The sequence below is a fragment of the Corvus moneduloides genome, chromosome 2 (genome assembly GCF_009650955.1).
Source record: "Corvus moneduloides isolate bCorMon1 chromosome 2, bCorMon1.pri, whole genome shotgun sequence".
NCBI lineage: Eukaryota > Metazoa > Chordata > Aves > Passeriformes > Corvidae > Corvus > Corvus moneduloides.
Window position 1 is genome coordinate 68730596 of NC_045477.1, and position 16731 is coordinate 68747326.

The following is a 16731-nucleotide window of genomic DNA, read 5'->3' on the forward strand; positions in this document are numbered from 1 at the left end:
GGTTTATTAATATGTAAGATGGTACATTTTAGTGAACACTGCTTGGAGATGCCAAAGGAAGAGCAATGCACCAGTTTCTATGCTGAACTGTGTCTAATCACTGCGTGGTCCCTTGCTAGAAATTGTGAAAGGCTGCACTGCAGAAATACCGTCTCACCTGACATGTAGAGTGTAACAGCCTTCCAGAGCTTGTGAGAGCATGCTTTGGCACAGGCTTTGGTGACTGTCTTGAGGAGCACAGGAAGTAAAGGGATCTACAAGCTGCTGGAGTATCTTTGTCATTGACAGAACCTGTATAACATGGATAGAAGAACTGAGGTATGAACACTTGGCTGACTTGTAAAGTCAAGCAAGGTCCTGATTAGAGGCTGATGAGCCCTGCAGACCCCATGGAGCTTTTGGCTCTGTGATGCCCCAATGTCTGCATCATCGCCTGAGCTGTACAATCTCCGCTTATTAGTTCAAGCTCCGTGGGAAAATAACACTCTCGTTTCTGACTTGTGCAGCCCTGCCAGAGCCTCGACACCTTTGTGCAGAGGAGCATGGCTTGGCCACAGGCTGCAGTGCCAGAAAATCCCTCTTCAGCCTCTGCAGTCTGGGCCACCTGTACACACCATCTTATGGACATGGTGTGTGTAGGAGTGAAGAGATGATGCATGCTCCACGCTTACATTAATTTTAGCTGAGTGGAGCTGGCGTGTTATTAAGCACTCAGGATTGTTCAAGCTCTTTTAAGTATAATGGTGCAAGTTTTTCCATGTTATTTACAGGCATTTTGTTAAGAAATCATAAGAATTTAATAACCAGTACAATGCCCTTTCCTTTCAATTATGGCTGCATGATTCAGTTAAGGGAAGTAGAAGAAAGTTGTTTTCTGACATTGAAATATGTGTTTTGGAAAAAAAAGACACTTAACAACCCACATTTATAAAATAAATATGGTCTTTCTTTAAAGGAAGAAGCCTGCCTTGATAGAAAATATTATTGTGTCAAATATTTGTAGAACTCTCCTTGAAAAGAATATGACGTAAACTGTTGCTTGACTTATCCCTAGGAGCACACACATAGAAAGGGTTTACTTTTGTCAAGTAGAACAATATTATGCTTGCTACTTTTGACAGCAACAATTAGCAGTCATATATAGTATATGTAATCTTTCTCTGATCTAGGACTCTGGTGACTTACATTGTTAGCACAAAGGAATAATAAAACTATTTTGGTTGCTCAGGCTCACATAGATAATTTATCTGTGACAGTTGATTTAAAATTCACTTTTAAAATGAGATTTACGTGTGGGAACTTTTTTTACTTAGTGAATAACTTTGACTTGAAAGTTGCTGTGATCCGTGCAGTCTACTTAAACACTTAATCAAATAACATGATTACTCAAATTACTTGAATTACTTGATCTAAAACATTAAACACTTCATTTGTAAGAAAAGTGAATTGATTTGTCATGAAGTGAAATAAAGCAACCAGAAATAAGTGAGAAATGTGATTTTTTTTTTTTAACATGACCTCTTTTGAAGCCTGCTTTATAGAATTCTTAGTTACCTTCTCCTACTTAGGGGCAAGCCCTGTATTTTTAGGTGAAGTGAAAGACCTTGAAAACTGGAGAAAAGCTGCTGTAGTTCTCCAGAAAAATGTTTGGTAACCTCAGGTTCTGCAAACTGATGTCAGCCAGCAGCAGCAGCTGATAAATGCTTTATTTAGACATTTTTAACCTTTGTAATCATGGATGTTAATTAGTGAGATGAGAGGGTTGTTTTCTGATGTTCAGGCTTCCCACTCAAGAAAAATGCAGATTCTTCATTTGTGTTTGGTCTTGTGGCTGGTCTGGCTTGGAACAGGAAAAAGGAGTAAGAAAAAAACTTCAAAATTACAGCTTGGATTATCATAATGTTCCTTGCTGGCTCTATAGCATAGATGTCTCAAATCATACCATGGTGAGGAGATAACTACATAACTTCTATGCATTTGTAACTTTAATAAATGTCAAACATCTCCCGTGGAACTTACTTCAGCCAGAGTCACTGCATTTTCCCTCCTGCGTGTAACACCAGCAACACTGATTTCCATATACTGCAGAAACTGATAGCTAATAGCTTCCTGGTTTGTTGATCTCCTAAAATTCTTTTTCTCTATTCTAAGAAGGTTTTCTATAAAGCAGAAATAAGATGTGTTCCCAAGTAAACATCTCAGGAGAAGTGAATTTGTGTGTGGTACAAATTTTGAGTTACCTTTTCTCAGTAGTCCTTCAAAAATTATGAATGTTCTGCCATGGGCTATAAAGGCAAAAGATGTATGAAGCAACTCAGTTTTACGTACAGAGAAGACATGGAAAGAAAAAATACTACAAAAAGTTCAAGTAGGAAAAGATCATAGAATTGTGAAAGTTGGAAAAGACCTCTAAGATCATTGAGCACAATTGTTAAACTAACATTGCCATGTTCACCACTAAACCATGTCCCCAAGTACCACATCCACATATTTTGAACACTTCCAGGGATAGTGATTCCCCTACGTCCCTGGGCAGCTTGTGCCAATGCCTGACTGTGCTTGCATTGAAGAAATTTTTCCTTATATCCAATCTAAAATCTACTTGCACCTCCCCTGGTGCAACTTGAGGCCATTTCCTCTTGTCCTGTTGCTTGTTACCTGGGAGAAGAGACTGAGCTTCACCTTGCCACAGCCTCCTTTCAAGTAGCTATAGAGAGCTTAAATACAATCTCAAAATAAAATCTAGTACTCCAAAAATCCCAAACAAACCGAAGTCAAAACCCAACAATCTAATACTGTGGATTACTACTACAGAAAATGGCTCTTTTCCCCGATATTTAACTTTTCTGCTTAGCATGTGTCCACATCTTCCTGTATTGGAAGAAAGGATTTCACTGTGTTCAGCCAGCAAACCATCTCCCTCCTGGCTCCTATGCTTCGGTCAGCGTGGATGACCTTTTGCTGCAGCACAGCATGATCCCAACCTGCCCCACCTTTGTGGTCACTGCAGTGGGCAGAGCTCAGCACAGCTCCCATGCAGGCCCAGGGGTCAAGCTGTACTAAGACCGGGCTTTAGCTCTGAGCTTGGAATAGCGTGTGGGGTGGAAGAGTCGCTAAAAATCCGTTGTAGTGTGCCGGGGAGAGGAGACACGAATGAGCCAGAGCAGTGGGCACTGGTGTGGGTACTGTGAGCTAAACCAGAGTTGAAGCCAACGGGGCTGGGGAGGGAAGCATGGAAGCCGAGCCGTGTGCCTTCAGCTCTGCCTGGGCACCTCCACTTCGGTCACTTTGTACGAAACGAGCTCAAAAGTAAGTGTGGATCTCTCATGTCTCCCGTAGCTGTGGAAAAGGCTCATGACTTCATTCCCAAACGGGTCAACGCTGCAGAGTGTGGAGCCGCTTTCCCGGGATCGCGGCGCTGCCTGTGGTTGGCCGGGGAAGCCCCATCGGTGCGGAGGTGAGGGAGGCGGCCCGGGCTGCCGGGGCTCCCGCGGCCCCGCCAGAGGGAGGCGGCGGCGCGCTGGGCAGTCCCGGCCGGGCGGGGCGGCAGGTGGCGGGGGCCGGCCCTGAAAGGTGCGATTGTCCCCAGCTATTCCTGGTATGCGCCGAGGCGGGAGGCGCCGGGGGCGGCCTCCACCGGCCGGGAGCGCAAGGGACGCCGCGTCCCGGCGGGAGGCAGCCGCCACCGCCGCAGGGGTGCGGCCCCTCCCGGGGGTCCCGGCGCTGCCACACGGCCCGCGGCTCCTCGGATTCCTGCGGCCGCGGAGCGCTAGAGAGCTCCCGGGAGGGGGAGTTCCGCGGGGAGGAGGCGGAGGGGGAGGAGACGGCGCGGGCAGCGTTAAAAGGAGGCAGCTGAATGACAGCGGCTGCTCCCGCGCCCCCGCCCCGCCGAGCACCGGCCGCCCCCCGCTCGCTCGCTGCTGGCCATGGACGGGAGAGAGGACGCGGAGTGCGACTTCCCGGCGGCGTTCGCCGAAGCCCGGCGATGGGTGGAGGTGAGGCGCCTCTCGGTCCTGCTGGTTGCCAGCCCCTGGTTACTCCCGGTACCTGCCCGAGACCAGGGTCCCGCCGCGGCCCCCGCACGGCGGAGCGCGCAGCGCGCTCCCGCAGGGCTGCCCCGCCGTCCGGCAGCAGTTCCAGGGACTCGGCCCCAAACTTTGCTTCTTTGTCGGCAGCTGCATACTGCTATTTTTAGAAAGTATCGTGGCAACTTCCAGAGATCTGTCTCTGTGCAGTATCGCCACCGCCCCCTCCTCGCAATCCAAATTAAAGGCTGGCTTGATTGCCCTCCTGTCATTAAGGTTTATAATTTCTTGCCATCTTGTAAATTGCTTCTGTAACACTCGCTCCGAGACAGTCTGAATTAAAGACGCTCCTTCCTGTCTCGAAAGCGTTCAGGACAGAGAGCAACCTGAAATTAACACTCATTTTCTTCTCTCCTATTTTTAAACGTGATTGTCTGACTGCACATAGCGCTTGACGTAAATATCCGTGTTTCTGTATCGTTACCCCGAGTCACACCGGTGCGGTACGTGCTCAAGCGTGGGGAGGGAGCTTGCTCCTGAGTGTACCTGAATATGACCAGGGCAGCATCGGCTGAGAGAGCGAGCCTGATGGCGTGGAAGCTGAGAAATGTTAGGAATACTGAACAGCCTCTCTTTGAGTTGCGGTGTGCTTTTAAAGACGAGCTTTATAGTGCTGGTTTAGATGTATTTTAACATATTAAGCTTATTGTTTTGTGCTTATGCACTTAAGATGAAACTTAATGTCGTCAGAACCACTATCGCAGTAACTTTGGAAGGAAGAAATATTCAAGAAAACGATGTTTGTTACTTTTTACCCCTCATCTTTATAAGCTTGTCAAGACCTCAGTTCAGGTTTCTTTGTTTCCTCTGTAAAACAATGACATCTAGTGCTTAAAATCTATTGAGAATGTTGAACTGAGAGCACCAAAGGCAAATATATGGCAAATGACCTCCACAAGTGTCAGTTTTGTGTCCTCTGTGAACGTAGGTAATTAAAGCAGTCCTGGCTTCCTCATGTGTCAATCTTGTAAGAGCTAGCTGTGAGTTTAAGTAATTAAAGCATTCCTCTCTCAAGTATACCTTTCTTGCATTGCTTTCTTTAAATTGGCAAAGCTTACTTTAAATAGCTTCGTTAAGGTGATGTAATGTTCTCTTTGAAAATCCTATTTTAAGGGTTTGGGGATCTGTTTTAAATATTATTAGATTTTGTATGATACTGGCTGGTTGTACCATTCCTACAAAAGGTTTTGTGTCTTTGCCTGCCAGTAGCATGTGGGAGCACTAGCAAAGTGATGTGAGTGTGAAGTGTGTACTGTTTGTGCAGGGGGGAAAAAAAACATATGCTCAGCTTCCCTCATTTCTCAATCTAATTTGTGTGGCTATCTTTTGATATGTGAAAGCTGTTCTCATTTTAAAGTAACTTTTAAACTTACCCCTTGGAGAAGTATTTTATTGTAAAGTGAGTAACTTGCAAACCTTAAGGTATTGATAAACAGGATGCTAGGAATTCCATAATGCTCAAGGAAAATATAAATATATATTTCCCTATGAAATGAGGTTTGTGTTTCAGAAGAACCGTTGTGGTTCTCTACTCTTTACATCCAGATGGATTAAAAGGCCAAGACACTAACCATTTCCGTTGTTGTATGTAAGAGTAATGATATTTTCAGGGTAATGAGACATGTCCCAAGGTTTTCTGAGTCTTGGTGAAACAAAGTGGTGTATACATGATTGAGAGTGAAACTTGGTGAGTCCTAATGGTTAAACAATTAGTTTTGAAAATGAGGAAGATTTCCAAATATTTATGAACTTGAACTGCTGATGTTTTGGTAGGGTTTTGTGTACCAGCTTCTCCCTAACATTAGAGGAAGATGAAAGCATACAGACACTAGCTACTATGTATTTAAAGGAACAAGCCAAAATCTCTTTGTAAACTGTTACTCTTTGCCTTTGCTAATGAAAGCTGTGTTAACATATTTCTGTATTCCAATCAAGAACTCTTTGGACTCTGAGACTTAAAAAAACCTCCAACCTTGAAGCCGAGGGCTTTTTACTAACGGGAATGAGCAGCTGTATCTTTCAGACCTCAAGAGGAGTAAAAAATACCCCAAAACCATAAAAAAAATTCACCCCATATGTTTTTGAAGCTTTTGGTGAGAGAAAACTGCGGCCTGGTCAAGTTCTTTTTCTGCCTGTTCCCAGCTGAATTCTCCATGCTGTAGGGCAGCCATTGGCTCATGGGAACTCAAACATTTGTTCCTAGTTCTAATGCTACAAAAAAAACCCCCCAAGCCCCCTACCCCAAACCTCCAAACAACCCAAACCCTAAAAGGCCAAGAACTTGATTAAGAACAGTAACAACAAAAAATTGCATCTGATATCTGGTGTTACTTAAAGAAAGACTTTGTTCTTTAATTCAGGTTCATGTTGAGACATAGTTTATGATAATGCAGACAAGGCAGGTCTGTAGTCTTCACAGCAAAAGATGTCTTAAAGTGTGGTCCCCAACCTCTTGTGTTTCATGTGTTGTGAACTGGGAGATGAAGTTGCTTGTCTCAGTTACACTAGTTGGAGTTACTGGGGGAGCTGCCTGTCAAGGATGTCTACTTCTTTGGGGGAAAGAATGGTCATTTTCTGTGCAAAACTCAAGCTCTTCTCAGGTGTCCTTTCTAGAGAACCCAGCACTGGTTTGTGATGTTGGCTTCTTGCATCTGAGACATCTGGTGCTTTCTGAGCTCTACCTGGAGCAAGTGGTGCTGGTCAAACTCACATGAAGCCCAGCCTTCACTTGTCACCTTAGTGGGGCAGATGGTACATGCTGAGACCAGAATAAAACACTGGAATACCACAACTTGGAAATAGTTTCTCAAAGAAGAAAAGACCAAGGAGAGACCTCATCAGTCTACAACTTCCTCGTGAGGGGAAATGAAGGGCAGGCACTGATTTCTCTCTAGTGACCAGTGATGGGACCCCAGAGAATAGCATGGAGTTGTTTCAGGAGCGTTTAGGCTGGATATCAGGAAAAGGTTCTTCACCCAAAGGTGGTTGGACACTGGAACAGGATCCCCAGGGAAGTGGTCACAGCACCAACCTTGGCAGAGTTCTAGAAGCATTAGGACAATACCCTCAGGCACATGGTGTGACTCTTGAGGCTGTCCTGTGCAGCGCCAGGAGCTGGACTCAATCCTTGTGGATCCCTTCCAGCTCAGGATTTTCTCTCATTCTATGAAAGGTAGAGCTTGTTTGCCAAAGCTAGAAATAGCTGGGTTAAAATTGTTTTACTGTGTTCTGTTCCGTATTACAACTTAAGCAAGCCAAAAGCTGTTCCTCCAAACCAAAGCATTCTTCCCCCAGCTATTAAATATCCCAGACTGCCGAGTCTGTTTTCCTGCCTCAAGATGTGGGAGGGCAGTCTGCCCCTCCCTTTCTGCAGTCCACCACAAAGTTCACCCTTGTGAATGAAGGGGAGACACAGTCCCTCTCCCCCAACACATGCTTCACTCTTTTAGGAGTGATGCCCCTTGAAGAGTTCAAGAGGAAAGAAGTGTGTGCTGTTTTCTTGTAAAATGTCTCAGTTTTTGATTCCTCTTCTGTGTTTTAAATAAATTCTAATCTTCCGGTAAATGTCTATGGTTTGAAATTGTTTGCTAAAGCAACTTGAAACCTGACCCACAAAGTCTGTAAATCTTTAGTTAAAGTGCCTTGAGGCAAATAACGCTTGAATATTTTTCCCCCTGAAGTAGTCAAATGTACAGATCCAGTCTGTGGGAGGGTGGCCAGCAAGCGTGTGCCTGAATGAATTGTTAGACTGAAGCAGCAAAGCTGTAGGAAAGCATGTGGAGCAACTTTAACAAATCCACTGAAGTGAGAAATGGGTGTTCAGCCAAGTAACTATTAATATTGCAAATTATTACAGCTCTTCTTGTGAGCTGAATTCCTTTCTCTAATAACTCCTATAGAGTCAGTCGTTCTGAGAGCTACTAAATCCTTCAGAGACTGTTGTTGAGAGCGTCAGTCTCAGAGTCAGAATCGGGACCCTGGAATCCTGGAATTGTTCCTCACGCAGGGATACTGCAGTAGAAGTCCTTCCTGGTGCTAACACTACCCAGTGATGATGGAGAGAGGTGTTTCACCATGAGGATTTCTATAGCAAGATAATTTTTTATCGTGTTTAATGGACAGTGTTAGCAGAAGTAAGCCCAGCCTATCTGGACAGCAACTAAAGATACCTCTGCTGCTCCTGTCTGTCATGACCATTAAGTAGGTAGTGGAATGGTATTTTGAATTCTGTTGTATATTGACAACTGCATGCATTATTGCATTATAGTTGATGCTGGAAAATTATTTGGGGCCTTTTTTTTTTTTTCTTCTTTTTATAGGAGAAAACAAATTTGTACATATACGTGTGCACCCCCTGCCCCCACTCTCTCAAACCTGCTCAGAAGATTGAAAAAGCAGATCTGCAAAGTAGCTTGGTATAAAGAGTATTCTTGAAGATAAAACTTGAGAGCCAGGACAACTTATTGAAATCTTTTGGTTTGGACAAACAGTATAGCAATCAAATCCAGGGAATGGTCTCTGACATGTGGTCACCAAATGTTTCTTTTTTTTTGAAGCTGTTAGAAGTTTGCATTTCTACTGTATATTTTTATGGCTTCTGCAAATGCAGCAAGAGGTCTAGCAGTGATGTTTTCCTTGTATTTGTGTAGCAATCTTACCTCAGTGGTTATTTTTTGTTTCTCCCCCAAGCATGAATCTAATGCATACAGTCTGGTGTGGGAGGAATACCTGTAGAGATAGAAGACTAATTTCACTGTTCAAATCCTCTTTTTCTAGGTACCTTTATTTAAATTGAACGAATAATGAAAAAAAATTTTCTTCGTTCTTGGGTATTGTATTCTTGGATAGTCTGTAGAGAGCCAGTCAATATCCTGAATAGTGCCAGAATGAAAGATGTGTGAATGAAATGGGAAAATCTATATATTCTGTTCCCTAAACCATGTTTAATACTGGGTAATTCTGTCAAGTCATAAAACCTGGGTGGGCTGGTTTCTGGAGAACTTCTTACAGCACAGCTGCCAAAGTCCTGGCTCACGTTTACATAAGGGGTGTATTTAACCCTGCTTTAGGTGGATGCATCAATATTTTATTACTGTGTGTATATTCTTGGCAATGAGTATTTCATGGAACAAATCTAAGTGTATCCAGTTGATATATAAATATTAATTGATGTATAAATGTACATGTTGTGAAGTAAATACTGTGGGAATTTTAATCCTAGAAATAATGTTCTCTCCATTGCCTGCAGACTATGAAAGTGATGTGGTAAAATGTCATATAATAGGGCTAGCAACAATGTATTGGAGAGGGTGACAGTAATACAGTTTGATCTGGCTGAACATTTTTATTCGCTCTGTTACTTTGTCCCCTTGCTTGCAGACCTCAGGAAAGATATCTGTAATATGTTTGAGAGGAAAAATGGGACTAATTTTTGCTTGAAATTTTCCTGGTTTCTGCATGGTTGGTTTATATGTTTTCAAGTCTGTATTTGGAAATTTTCAGGGATAATCAAAAGTCTGTCTTCACATAGTCCTGCGTGATAGGCATGCATAGCTTTGAGCTGAGTTCACAATGTAGTTTCCTTTATGAAGTTTCTCTTTGTAGTTTTGAGTGTTGTTTTAAAATTTTGCATGAAAGCAGCATCTGCAGGCACTTTGAGAGAGAATTAATTTGTTGACTATAGAAGGGGGTATGTCTTCTATACTGGGGAAATGCATTGCAGCTTAAGGGGAACTACAGACAATTCTGACCAGGCTTTTGTTTTCTTCTGTTCTGTATTTTGTGGTTAGCAACTAGAGTTACTTGTGGCATTACTTTTGTTCTTTTTCTCCTGTCTTTTTGTTTGTTTGTTTTTTGAAGCTTTTTGAGGTCATGCAATTTTTTCTGCCCATAGGTTAGGGAGAAAGTGAGATGATAATGATTTCCATGTTTAGCATGCTTTGCCCCCTCCTCCCCCATTACTGTGCATTCACTTTTAGCACCTTTTCTTTGTCAGGCGCTTTTTTTGGTCCAAATTTTTAAGTTTTTAATGAACACTTGGGCATATTACATTAGAGGGTGACCTTGCTGAGCTTTGGAAAACAGTTGGGTTTTATTGTGTTGTAAGAAACAGATACATTCCAGCTGTTTCTTGTACCTACCACTCCTCCGCTTTAAAGTTCCTTTATCCACTCCTGCAGGACATTTTTTAAAAACAAAACAAACCCCAACCTTTACTGCTTAACAAGACTAATATAACTCAACTATCATTTTCTAAGCAGGCTTTCCAGCTACAGCAGTTTAATGAAAAACAGCATGTGCTCTCAAACCCAGTGTACTAGAAAGGCTTCTGCTGGTCTAAGGTGTGCTTGACACACCTCACTTATTATCCAAATTATCTTGGGAGGAGTGTTTTGGTTTTGCTGTTTTTCACATTCTGAATACTGTCAATCCAAGTGAAAATCTAACTCAAAAGGAATGTAGTGAATAAGCTACTTTAAAATAGGTTCTGTGGTTCTTCATGCTGTGAGCTTCTGCAAGATGTTGTGAATTTACCATTTATTATTAGTGCTAATTTTTTATTTTTCCAATGAAAAGAAAGATGTATGGATCTGACTCAATGTGCTAGCTTTCAGTTGGATACTTAGCTGTAAAACTTTCATTTGTGTTATATTGAAAAGAGAAACCTAATTTCCACAGTGTTTTCCATTCATGGTACAAAACATCTGGGATTATCTTAGAAGGGCATGAAGATTATAAGACTTGCTTTATATTTTTTGCTGTTGTTGGCACATGCTGTGCAAATGTTGGCACATTTTTTTGGTACCAGCTCATGTGAAAGTTCCCAGTTTTGTTTCTGGATGTAAGTCAGCTTTCAGTTGTTACTATTAGAAAAGAACACAATATACTAACTTTGGGAAATAGGTATTACTGTGTTGGCCAAAAAAGTCAAAATCCTTGTAATGTATCAGAGCTCTAAAGGAGTTAGCTCAGCTGAGATCAGTTCAGCTAGCACAAACAGTGAAATCTGTTGTTTGGGCCAAGCTGTCCTCCTACAGTAGATCCCACGACAATGTGGTTTTGTGTTAATGCTGAGATGTTATCCCAGCAAGGTGTCATTGAAACTCCCGTGCTTGGCCTGTGCTTCCCCTGCCTCCTTTTGTTGTTTGTCTGATGTTCTGGTGAGTTTGCTCAGGGGAATATCAGCCTGTTTTATGATATTTGGTATTTGCTTGGCTCCTGAAAGGCAAGGTGGGCACCAGTGCTCCAGCCAGGGAGGAGGAGGGGGTGGTGGTGGAGGTGGACTTTGGCAGCAGCTTGCTGTTGGGTTGCAGCTGACTAGTGGGATGAAGAGAGGCAGACACCTGAACTCAGACAAGCCATCTCTTTCCCTGGAGGTTTCTCAAGTCACCTGCTTCTGCTCATTGCCCAGCTCTCTTCCTTGCATGACTCAGGATCTGTTTGCTAGGTGCCCAGGGTTGAGGTATAAGTTAGACACCTGGATTAGGGAGGCTGGCTTCTAGCCATAAATAACTTCTTCAGGATGAATTTCATAAGGCTTATAAATACAGTTGGAGCTGTTTTAAATAAAAACTCTGCCAGGAGTTTCTGAGCCAGAGTATTTGATATGCTTATACACTGACTTCTACTGTGGAAAAAACAGTCCTTGTGTCTCACTGAGGCTGTGTTGGTTGGGAGGTGGTCCTTCAGAGTTATTGGGATACCTGGCCCAGCAGTTCTGCAGCCATCATCACCTGCCCTTCACAGGGGCAGTCTAATCCCAAAACCAATTTCTAGTGTTAATTGTAGATTCTTTCCTGGAATTGCTTTATTGGCCCTGTTATTTGTTATTTATTTATTAATTTTTCCTTCAGGAAAGAATTGAAAAATCTAGCTTGTGGAGTTTGATCTGAGATTTTCTGTGTGGTCAGATGACCGTGTCAGCTAATAAATCAAGATGTGATAAAGAACAGAAGCAAGTGTGGGATGTTTTTTCTGCTTAAAGGAAGTGGATGAAAAAATGGCCAGTACACCATGGGAGCTCCAACATGCCTTTTTGTGCAGCTGGTGTCAGAATTTGGGGGTGCTGGAAGTGGCGGATGGGTGCACAGTGTCAACTTTTCCTTCCAGTGGTAACCACATAGCCTGGGTCAGTAATGACAGTACTGTGTCAGTTGCTGATGCCTCTAAAAATATGACGTAAGTATACTATTTCTATTAGTTAGTATCTGTTCGACATTGAAGGAAGCAGAATGTTAGACTTGATCATCTTTAAAAGTCTTTTCCAACCTTAACAATTCTGTGAAGCCAGATGTCAAAATGGTTGTGGAGGAGGAAAAATAGAGATCCAGGTTTGCCACATTGGAGGAGTTCTGTAGCAACACCTGTTGCACTGCCCTGAAGTGCTTCTTTGGAAACTATTTACAAATAGGTGAAGCAGGGGGCAAAGGCATTACTACATTTTTACTCCAGGAAAAACCTTTTCTTCCTTGTGTCATCATGTTCTGTTTGCCTAAACAGTGCCACTGACAAAGTGTACCTTTTCTGATGCACCTGAAAATGTAATCCTAAATGAAATAGGGCAGACATTTGGTTGCAGGTTCTTTTGCGAATACAAGGGGTTGTAACAAAGTGACATTGACTGTCTTAACTAACTGCAAGGGTCTCGCCTTTGTGAATAGGTATGTATGGGGGAGGTGTCTTTGGTTTGTCTTTTTTCTTTTAATGTCAGGTGGGCATCCTCATTGTGAGTTCTAAACATTCAATAAAAAAGCTGCTTGTAGTTGATCTTATTCAGACTGAATGGAAATGGAGTGAGGATGAAGGCGTGAGCTCCAGGTACAGATGGATATCTTTCACAGACATTTGCCTGATGCTGTGGAGGCAAAAAAAATCCCTGATATAATAAACATCAACTCGATGACTATTCAAGAGCGTATTGCTTCACAGCTACAAGTCTTATGTGTGGATGAATTTTTCAAAGACAAATCCCCATTAAAATGCACAGGCTGGGTTGCTCACTAATGACCTAGCTTTCATGTGTCTGATAAGATCCCAAAGCCCTCTGTGACTTTGGGGTAGGTCTGGCAAAGTGATCTCAGACTCCAGGAAGGTCTGCATGTCAGGTGTCAGTGGATACGGCTGGGAGCTGTGCGCTCTGAAGAAATGACAGAGAAGAGAGGCTTGGAAAGGGGTGAGGAGAAGTGTGCACCTGAAGTTAGTTGTAAATAACTACTTTTTCCTTCATGAATTTCTTACCTTGTAAGTATTTAAATTGTGACATTTCATAGAATGTGCCAACTTTCTAAGTCTGTGTTGTTTGGGGTTTTTCTGCATTTGTTTTGCATTTAGCCATTTAAAAGATCGGGGGAATGCAGTCTCAGACTGTTCTAAATTTCTGAATGTGTTAGTACACTTTTATTTTTTCACTTGCGTATTTTAAAATTAGTATCTCATCTGCTTTACTTACCATGGGACTTCTAAGCCTACTGTTAGACCTTACTGAAAAATGCTTATATGTTCATGTTTCTGGTTCCTTTTTGTTGTCTTTCTTACCTCTGCAGCTAAGAATTTCTAGAATTGTTTTTGTTCTTTACTGTGGCAACTAAAATCTTGTGTCATTCCATTTTCCAGTGGAATCTTTGATCTTTCCTTGTGAAGACTCTCTTCCTTTGGAAATGATAGTAAAAAGGTGAATGTTCTTTCCCTAAACATATTTAGATATACCACAGTTAAGAAGGAGAATACTATCAAATCCTGTGTGGTTCTCAGTATAGTGGTTAATTTTGTCAGAACACAAAATAATTACCATGCGCATTTCAGCAACAAGATTTGGTGTTTGTGTGCAGGCAGGACCCATATTGCCCAGTGATGGTAATGAAGGAGAAGGCTGGAGCAGTGGCTCCCAGCATCTCGGCAGATGTGGCCGCAAGCTGGCAGTAATTCGGTTTCCTGTGTCTGGTGCATTGATGGGTTAGATGTGATCCAGCCATGCAGATTTCCAGTGGTGACTCATCTGATTATATTCTCTTCCCTCTGCGATCAGCGGAGGAGGTAGAATAGAGGAGGATGTCTCCTTGGCAGTAGAAGACATCTCTGTCACGTTACCTTTCTGATATGGGGGAATGAAATGTGGAAAGGATATTGGTGTGTCTCAGCTGTTTCTAAAGGTATGCCAGCCTTCCTCACCCTCCTTTTATGCTTTGTTGTTTCCTTAGAGTGTTATCCCTAACCCAGATGTGCTGTAGCTTGGCCATGTCTTACCTTTATTTTTGCTTTGTTGTGGAGTATGGGAACAGGTGAACATTGTGCACACTCAGCTGAACACACACTGCTCCTGGGGCAGGATGTGGAGATGAACTCTGGATCTCCAGGTTCTTCTTATGTCAACCTCAGTGTTTCTACACTCAAGTAAAGAAGTGTATGTGTCTTTTTTTTTTTTTTTTTTTTTTTTTTTTTTTTTTTCTTTTTTTTTTTTTTCTTCTCCCCTGGAGGCAGGAAATATGTATTGCCATTTGGGCAGGGGCATTTTCTACAGGCTGCTGTTGGAGGCAGATGTGCCATGCACCATTTTTACCGATTTTTTAATCTATGAATGCATATAATGTTGCTTAGGTTGCATGTAGTGGTTTTAATTTTTGACAGAGATGCAGATTAAGACTTCTGAATGCTTTGACTGTGTCTGCTTACCTGATGTAGGCTGGCAATTGGAAGCAGCATGGCTGCTGTTACACAGAAATCCATGTGAGCCAGTTTAGGTCTGGCAAGAATACCCACAGCATTATGCAATATAAATATCCTTTGAGATTAGCTTGCTATGCATTAATTGCAGCCAGACATAGCTCATTGTTTTCTTCATCTAAAGAGCCTGGATCTTGTTCACTTTTTTATATGTTTTGTGAGAGAAGATTTGAAATATGAAACTTGTTTCAGTGTAACTGCTTTTATCTCTCAGGAAGACTTGTTTACCAGAGTAATAATACATAGATGCCTCAATTATTGTAAAAATACAATGGGTGTTCATTTTTTCAAGAGCTTTATAGTCTTAGTTAGAGAATGTATCATCCTTTTCATGAGAAGTGTCTGTCGGAAATGCTATTCTTGAGAAAGCTGCTTTAAACCCTCTCATGTTTAGAGATTTGTGGATTTAATGTGCCCTTTCCTTTCCTTTATTAGATGGTAATGCCATATTATAAGAATTAAAGCCCCTGTGTAAATGTTAGTATTATATATCCCCTCCTGTCTACTTTTAAAGTGGTTTTAATCCTGGGATTTGTAAGGGAAATAGGTACATAAGGAACATGCAAATAAAAATCCATCCTGTGCTTGGGACCACTCTGATAGACAGTGTGGTGTATTGAGGATCTTTGCATACAATAAGGAAGACTTTGGGGATTGTAGGTTATTGTAACACCACCAATCAAGTACTGAACACAGCCGCACATTACATCCGTGGTGGTGTCATGTTCCTCAACTTAGAAAGAGAAGTTTTGGTCATCTTCTCAACTTCCACAAGCAGCTCCTGTTTACTGGCTCAGTTTAAACTATCATGTCTTTTTTTACCATAGGTTACATGGTAATGATGCTCTCTGGTTTTCTGCTAAGAAAAATCTGGTTTTAATATTGAAATCTGAGCTGTGTTTTTTTGGGCGGTGCTTAGAAGTAAGCATGAGGTTTCAGTATGAACTAAAAGTTCAATTGTTTCCTGCATATAAGTTCCAGGATGCTTTCTATTTTACACTGAATCCAACCAGGATCTGTTGCAGTAGCTCCCAGTGGTCACTAAAACATTGCCTCTGCTGTTATTTCATTTCTGTGTGGAATTAAACTGATGTGTTTTGGAATATTTACATAGTGCACTTTTCTCTATTTAACTTTTTAGCATAATTAGGCTACAACACTGTCACAAAAACACAGTTTTGATAATGTGGAATCTTTAATGACCTCTGGAACATCGCATAAATACTGTTAAGTCATAGCTGTCAGGCTGCAGTTGTGGAAAAAAATCTCTGAAGCAATGGTTAGTTTCAGGGGGAGTTATCCAGCAGTCAGAAAATTGGTAAAAATGCTATTTTAGGCCTTAAAATCCATTGCTTTTATCCATATTTAGTGTCAGCAAGAGCTTGCTGATGATACTTGTTGCAGATACCACATGGCTGCAGTCCCAGACGATGGGGAAACTGCTGCATAGAGCAAATGAGCAGCTCATGTTCTCCCTCTGCATAGATTCATTACTCGAACCAAGTTACATATATGCAGTCTGGAAATACTAGAGGTCTTTGATCTTTAAAACTTAGTGTTTGAAAATGTAAATTATGTGCTCCTTTTGATCTGCTTCTTAAATTAAATGGTAATTGTGAAAATTACATTTGGCAGTTTTCCACTTAAGGGTTTGTACTTCTCATTTCACACTATGTTAGTTTTAAGCTGTATGTCCTTGATGGTTTTCTATCAGTGAGTTCTGGTAAGGGGGTGGTCCTTATGTTTCTACATGGCCTAATTATCAGCAGCATGTGTATTAGGTGCTAAGACTTTAACACGCAATTCCTCTAAGCACAGATGCTGGGGATTGTCAGTTCTGCCTGTATATCCATGACTAGGGTAATGGAATCACTAAGGCTGAGCAGTAGAAAACTAGGAGAGTTTGAGCTGTGTGTGCCCAGGATGG

At 42.0% G+C, this 16731-nt stretch overlaps 1 protein-coding gene across 14 annotated transcripts in view; it reads left to right on the forward strand.

Annotated features, from left to right (window-relative positions):
- Window positions 1-3674: 3674 nt before the first annotated feature.
- Window positions 3675-16731, forward strand: part of LMO7 (LIM domain 7) — a 132027-nt gene continuing 118970 nt past the window's right edge. For 6 of the 14 annotated variants that reach the window (XM_032099969.1, XM_032099972.1, XM_032099974.1 and 3 more), the window contains exon 1: window positions 3676-3995. In XM_032099969.1, the coding sequence (XP_031955860.1) occupies window positions 3927-3995 (69 nt within the window). In that variant the 5' untranslated portion in view covers window positions 3676-3926. Of the gene's footprint in view, window positions 3996-16731 lie in introns of all 14 variants that reach the window. The other 8 variants (XM_032099975.1, XM_032099976.1, XM_032099978.1 and 5 more) reach the window with 5 other exon arrangements.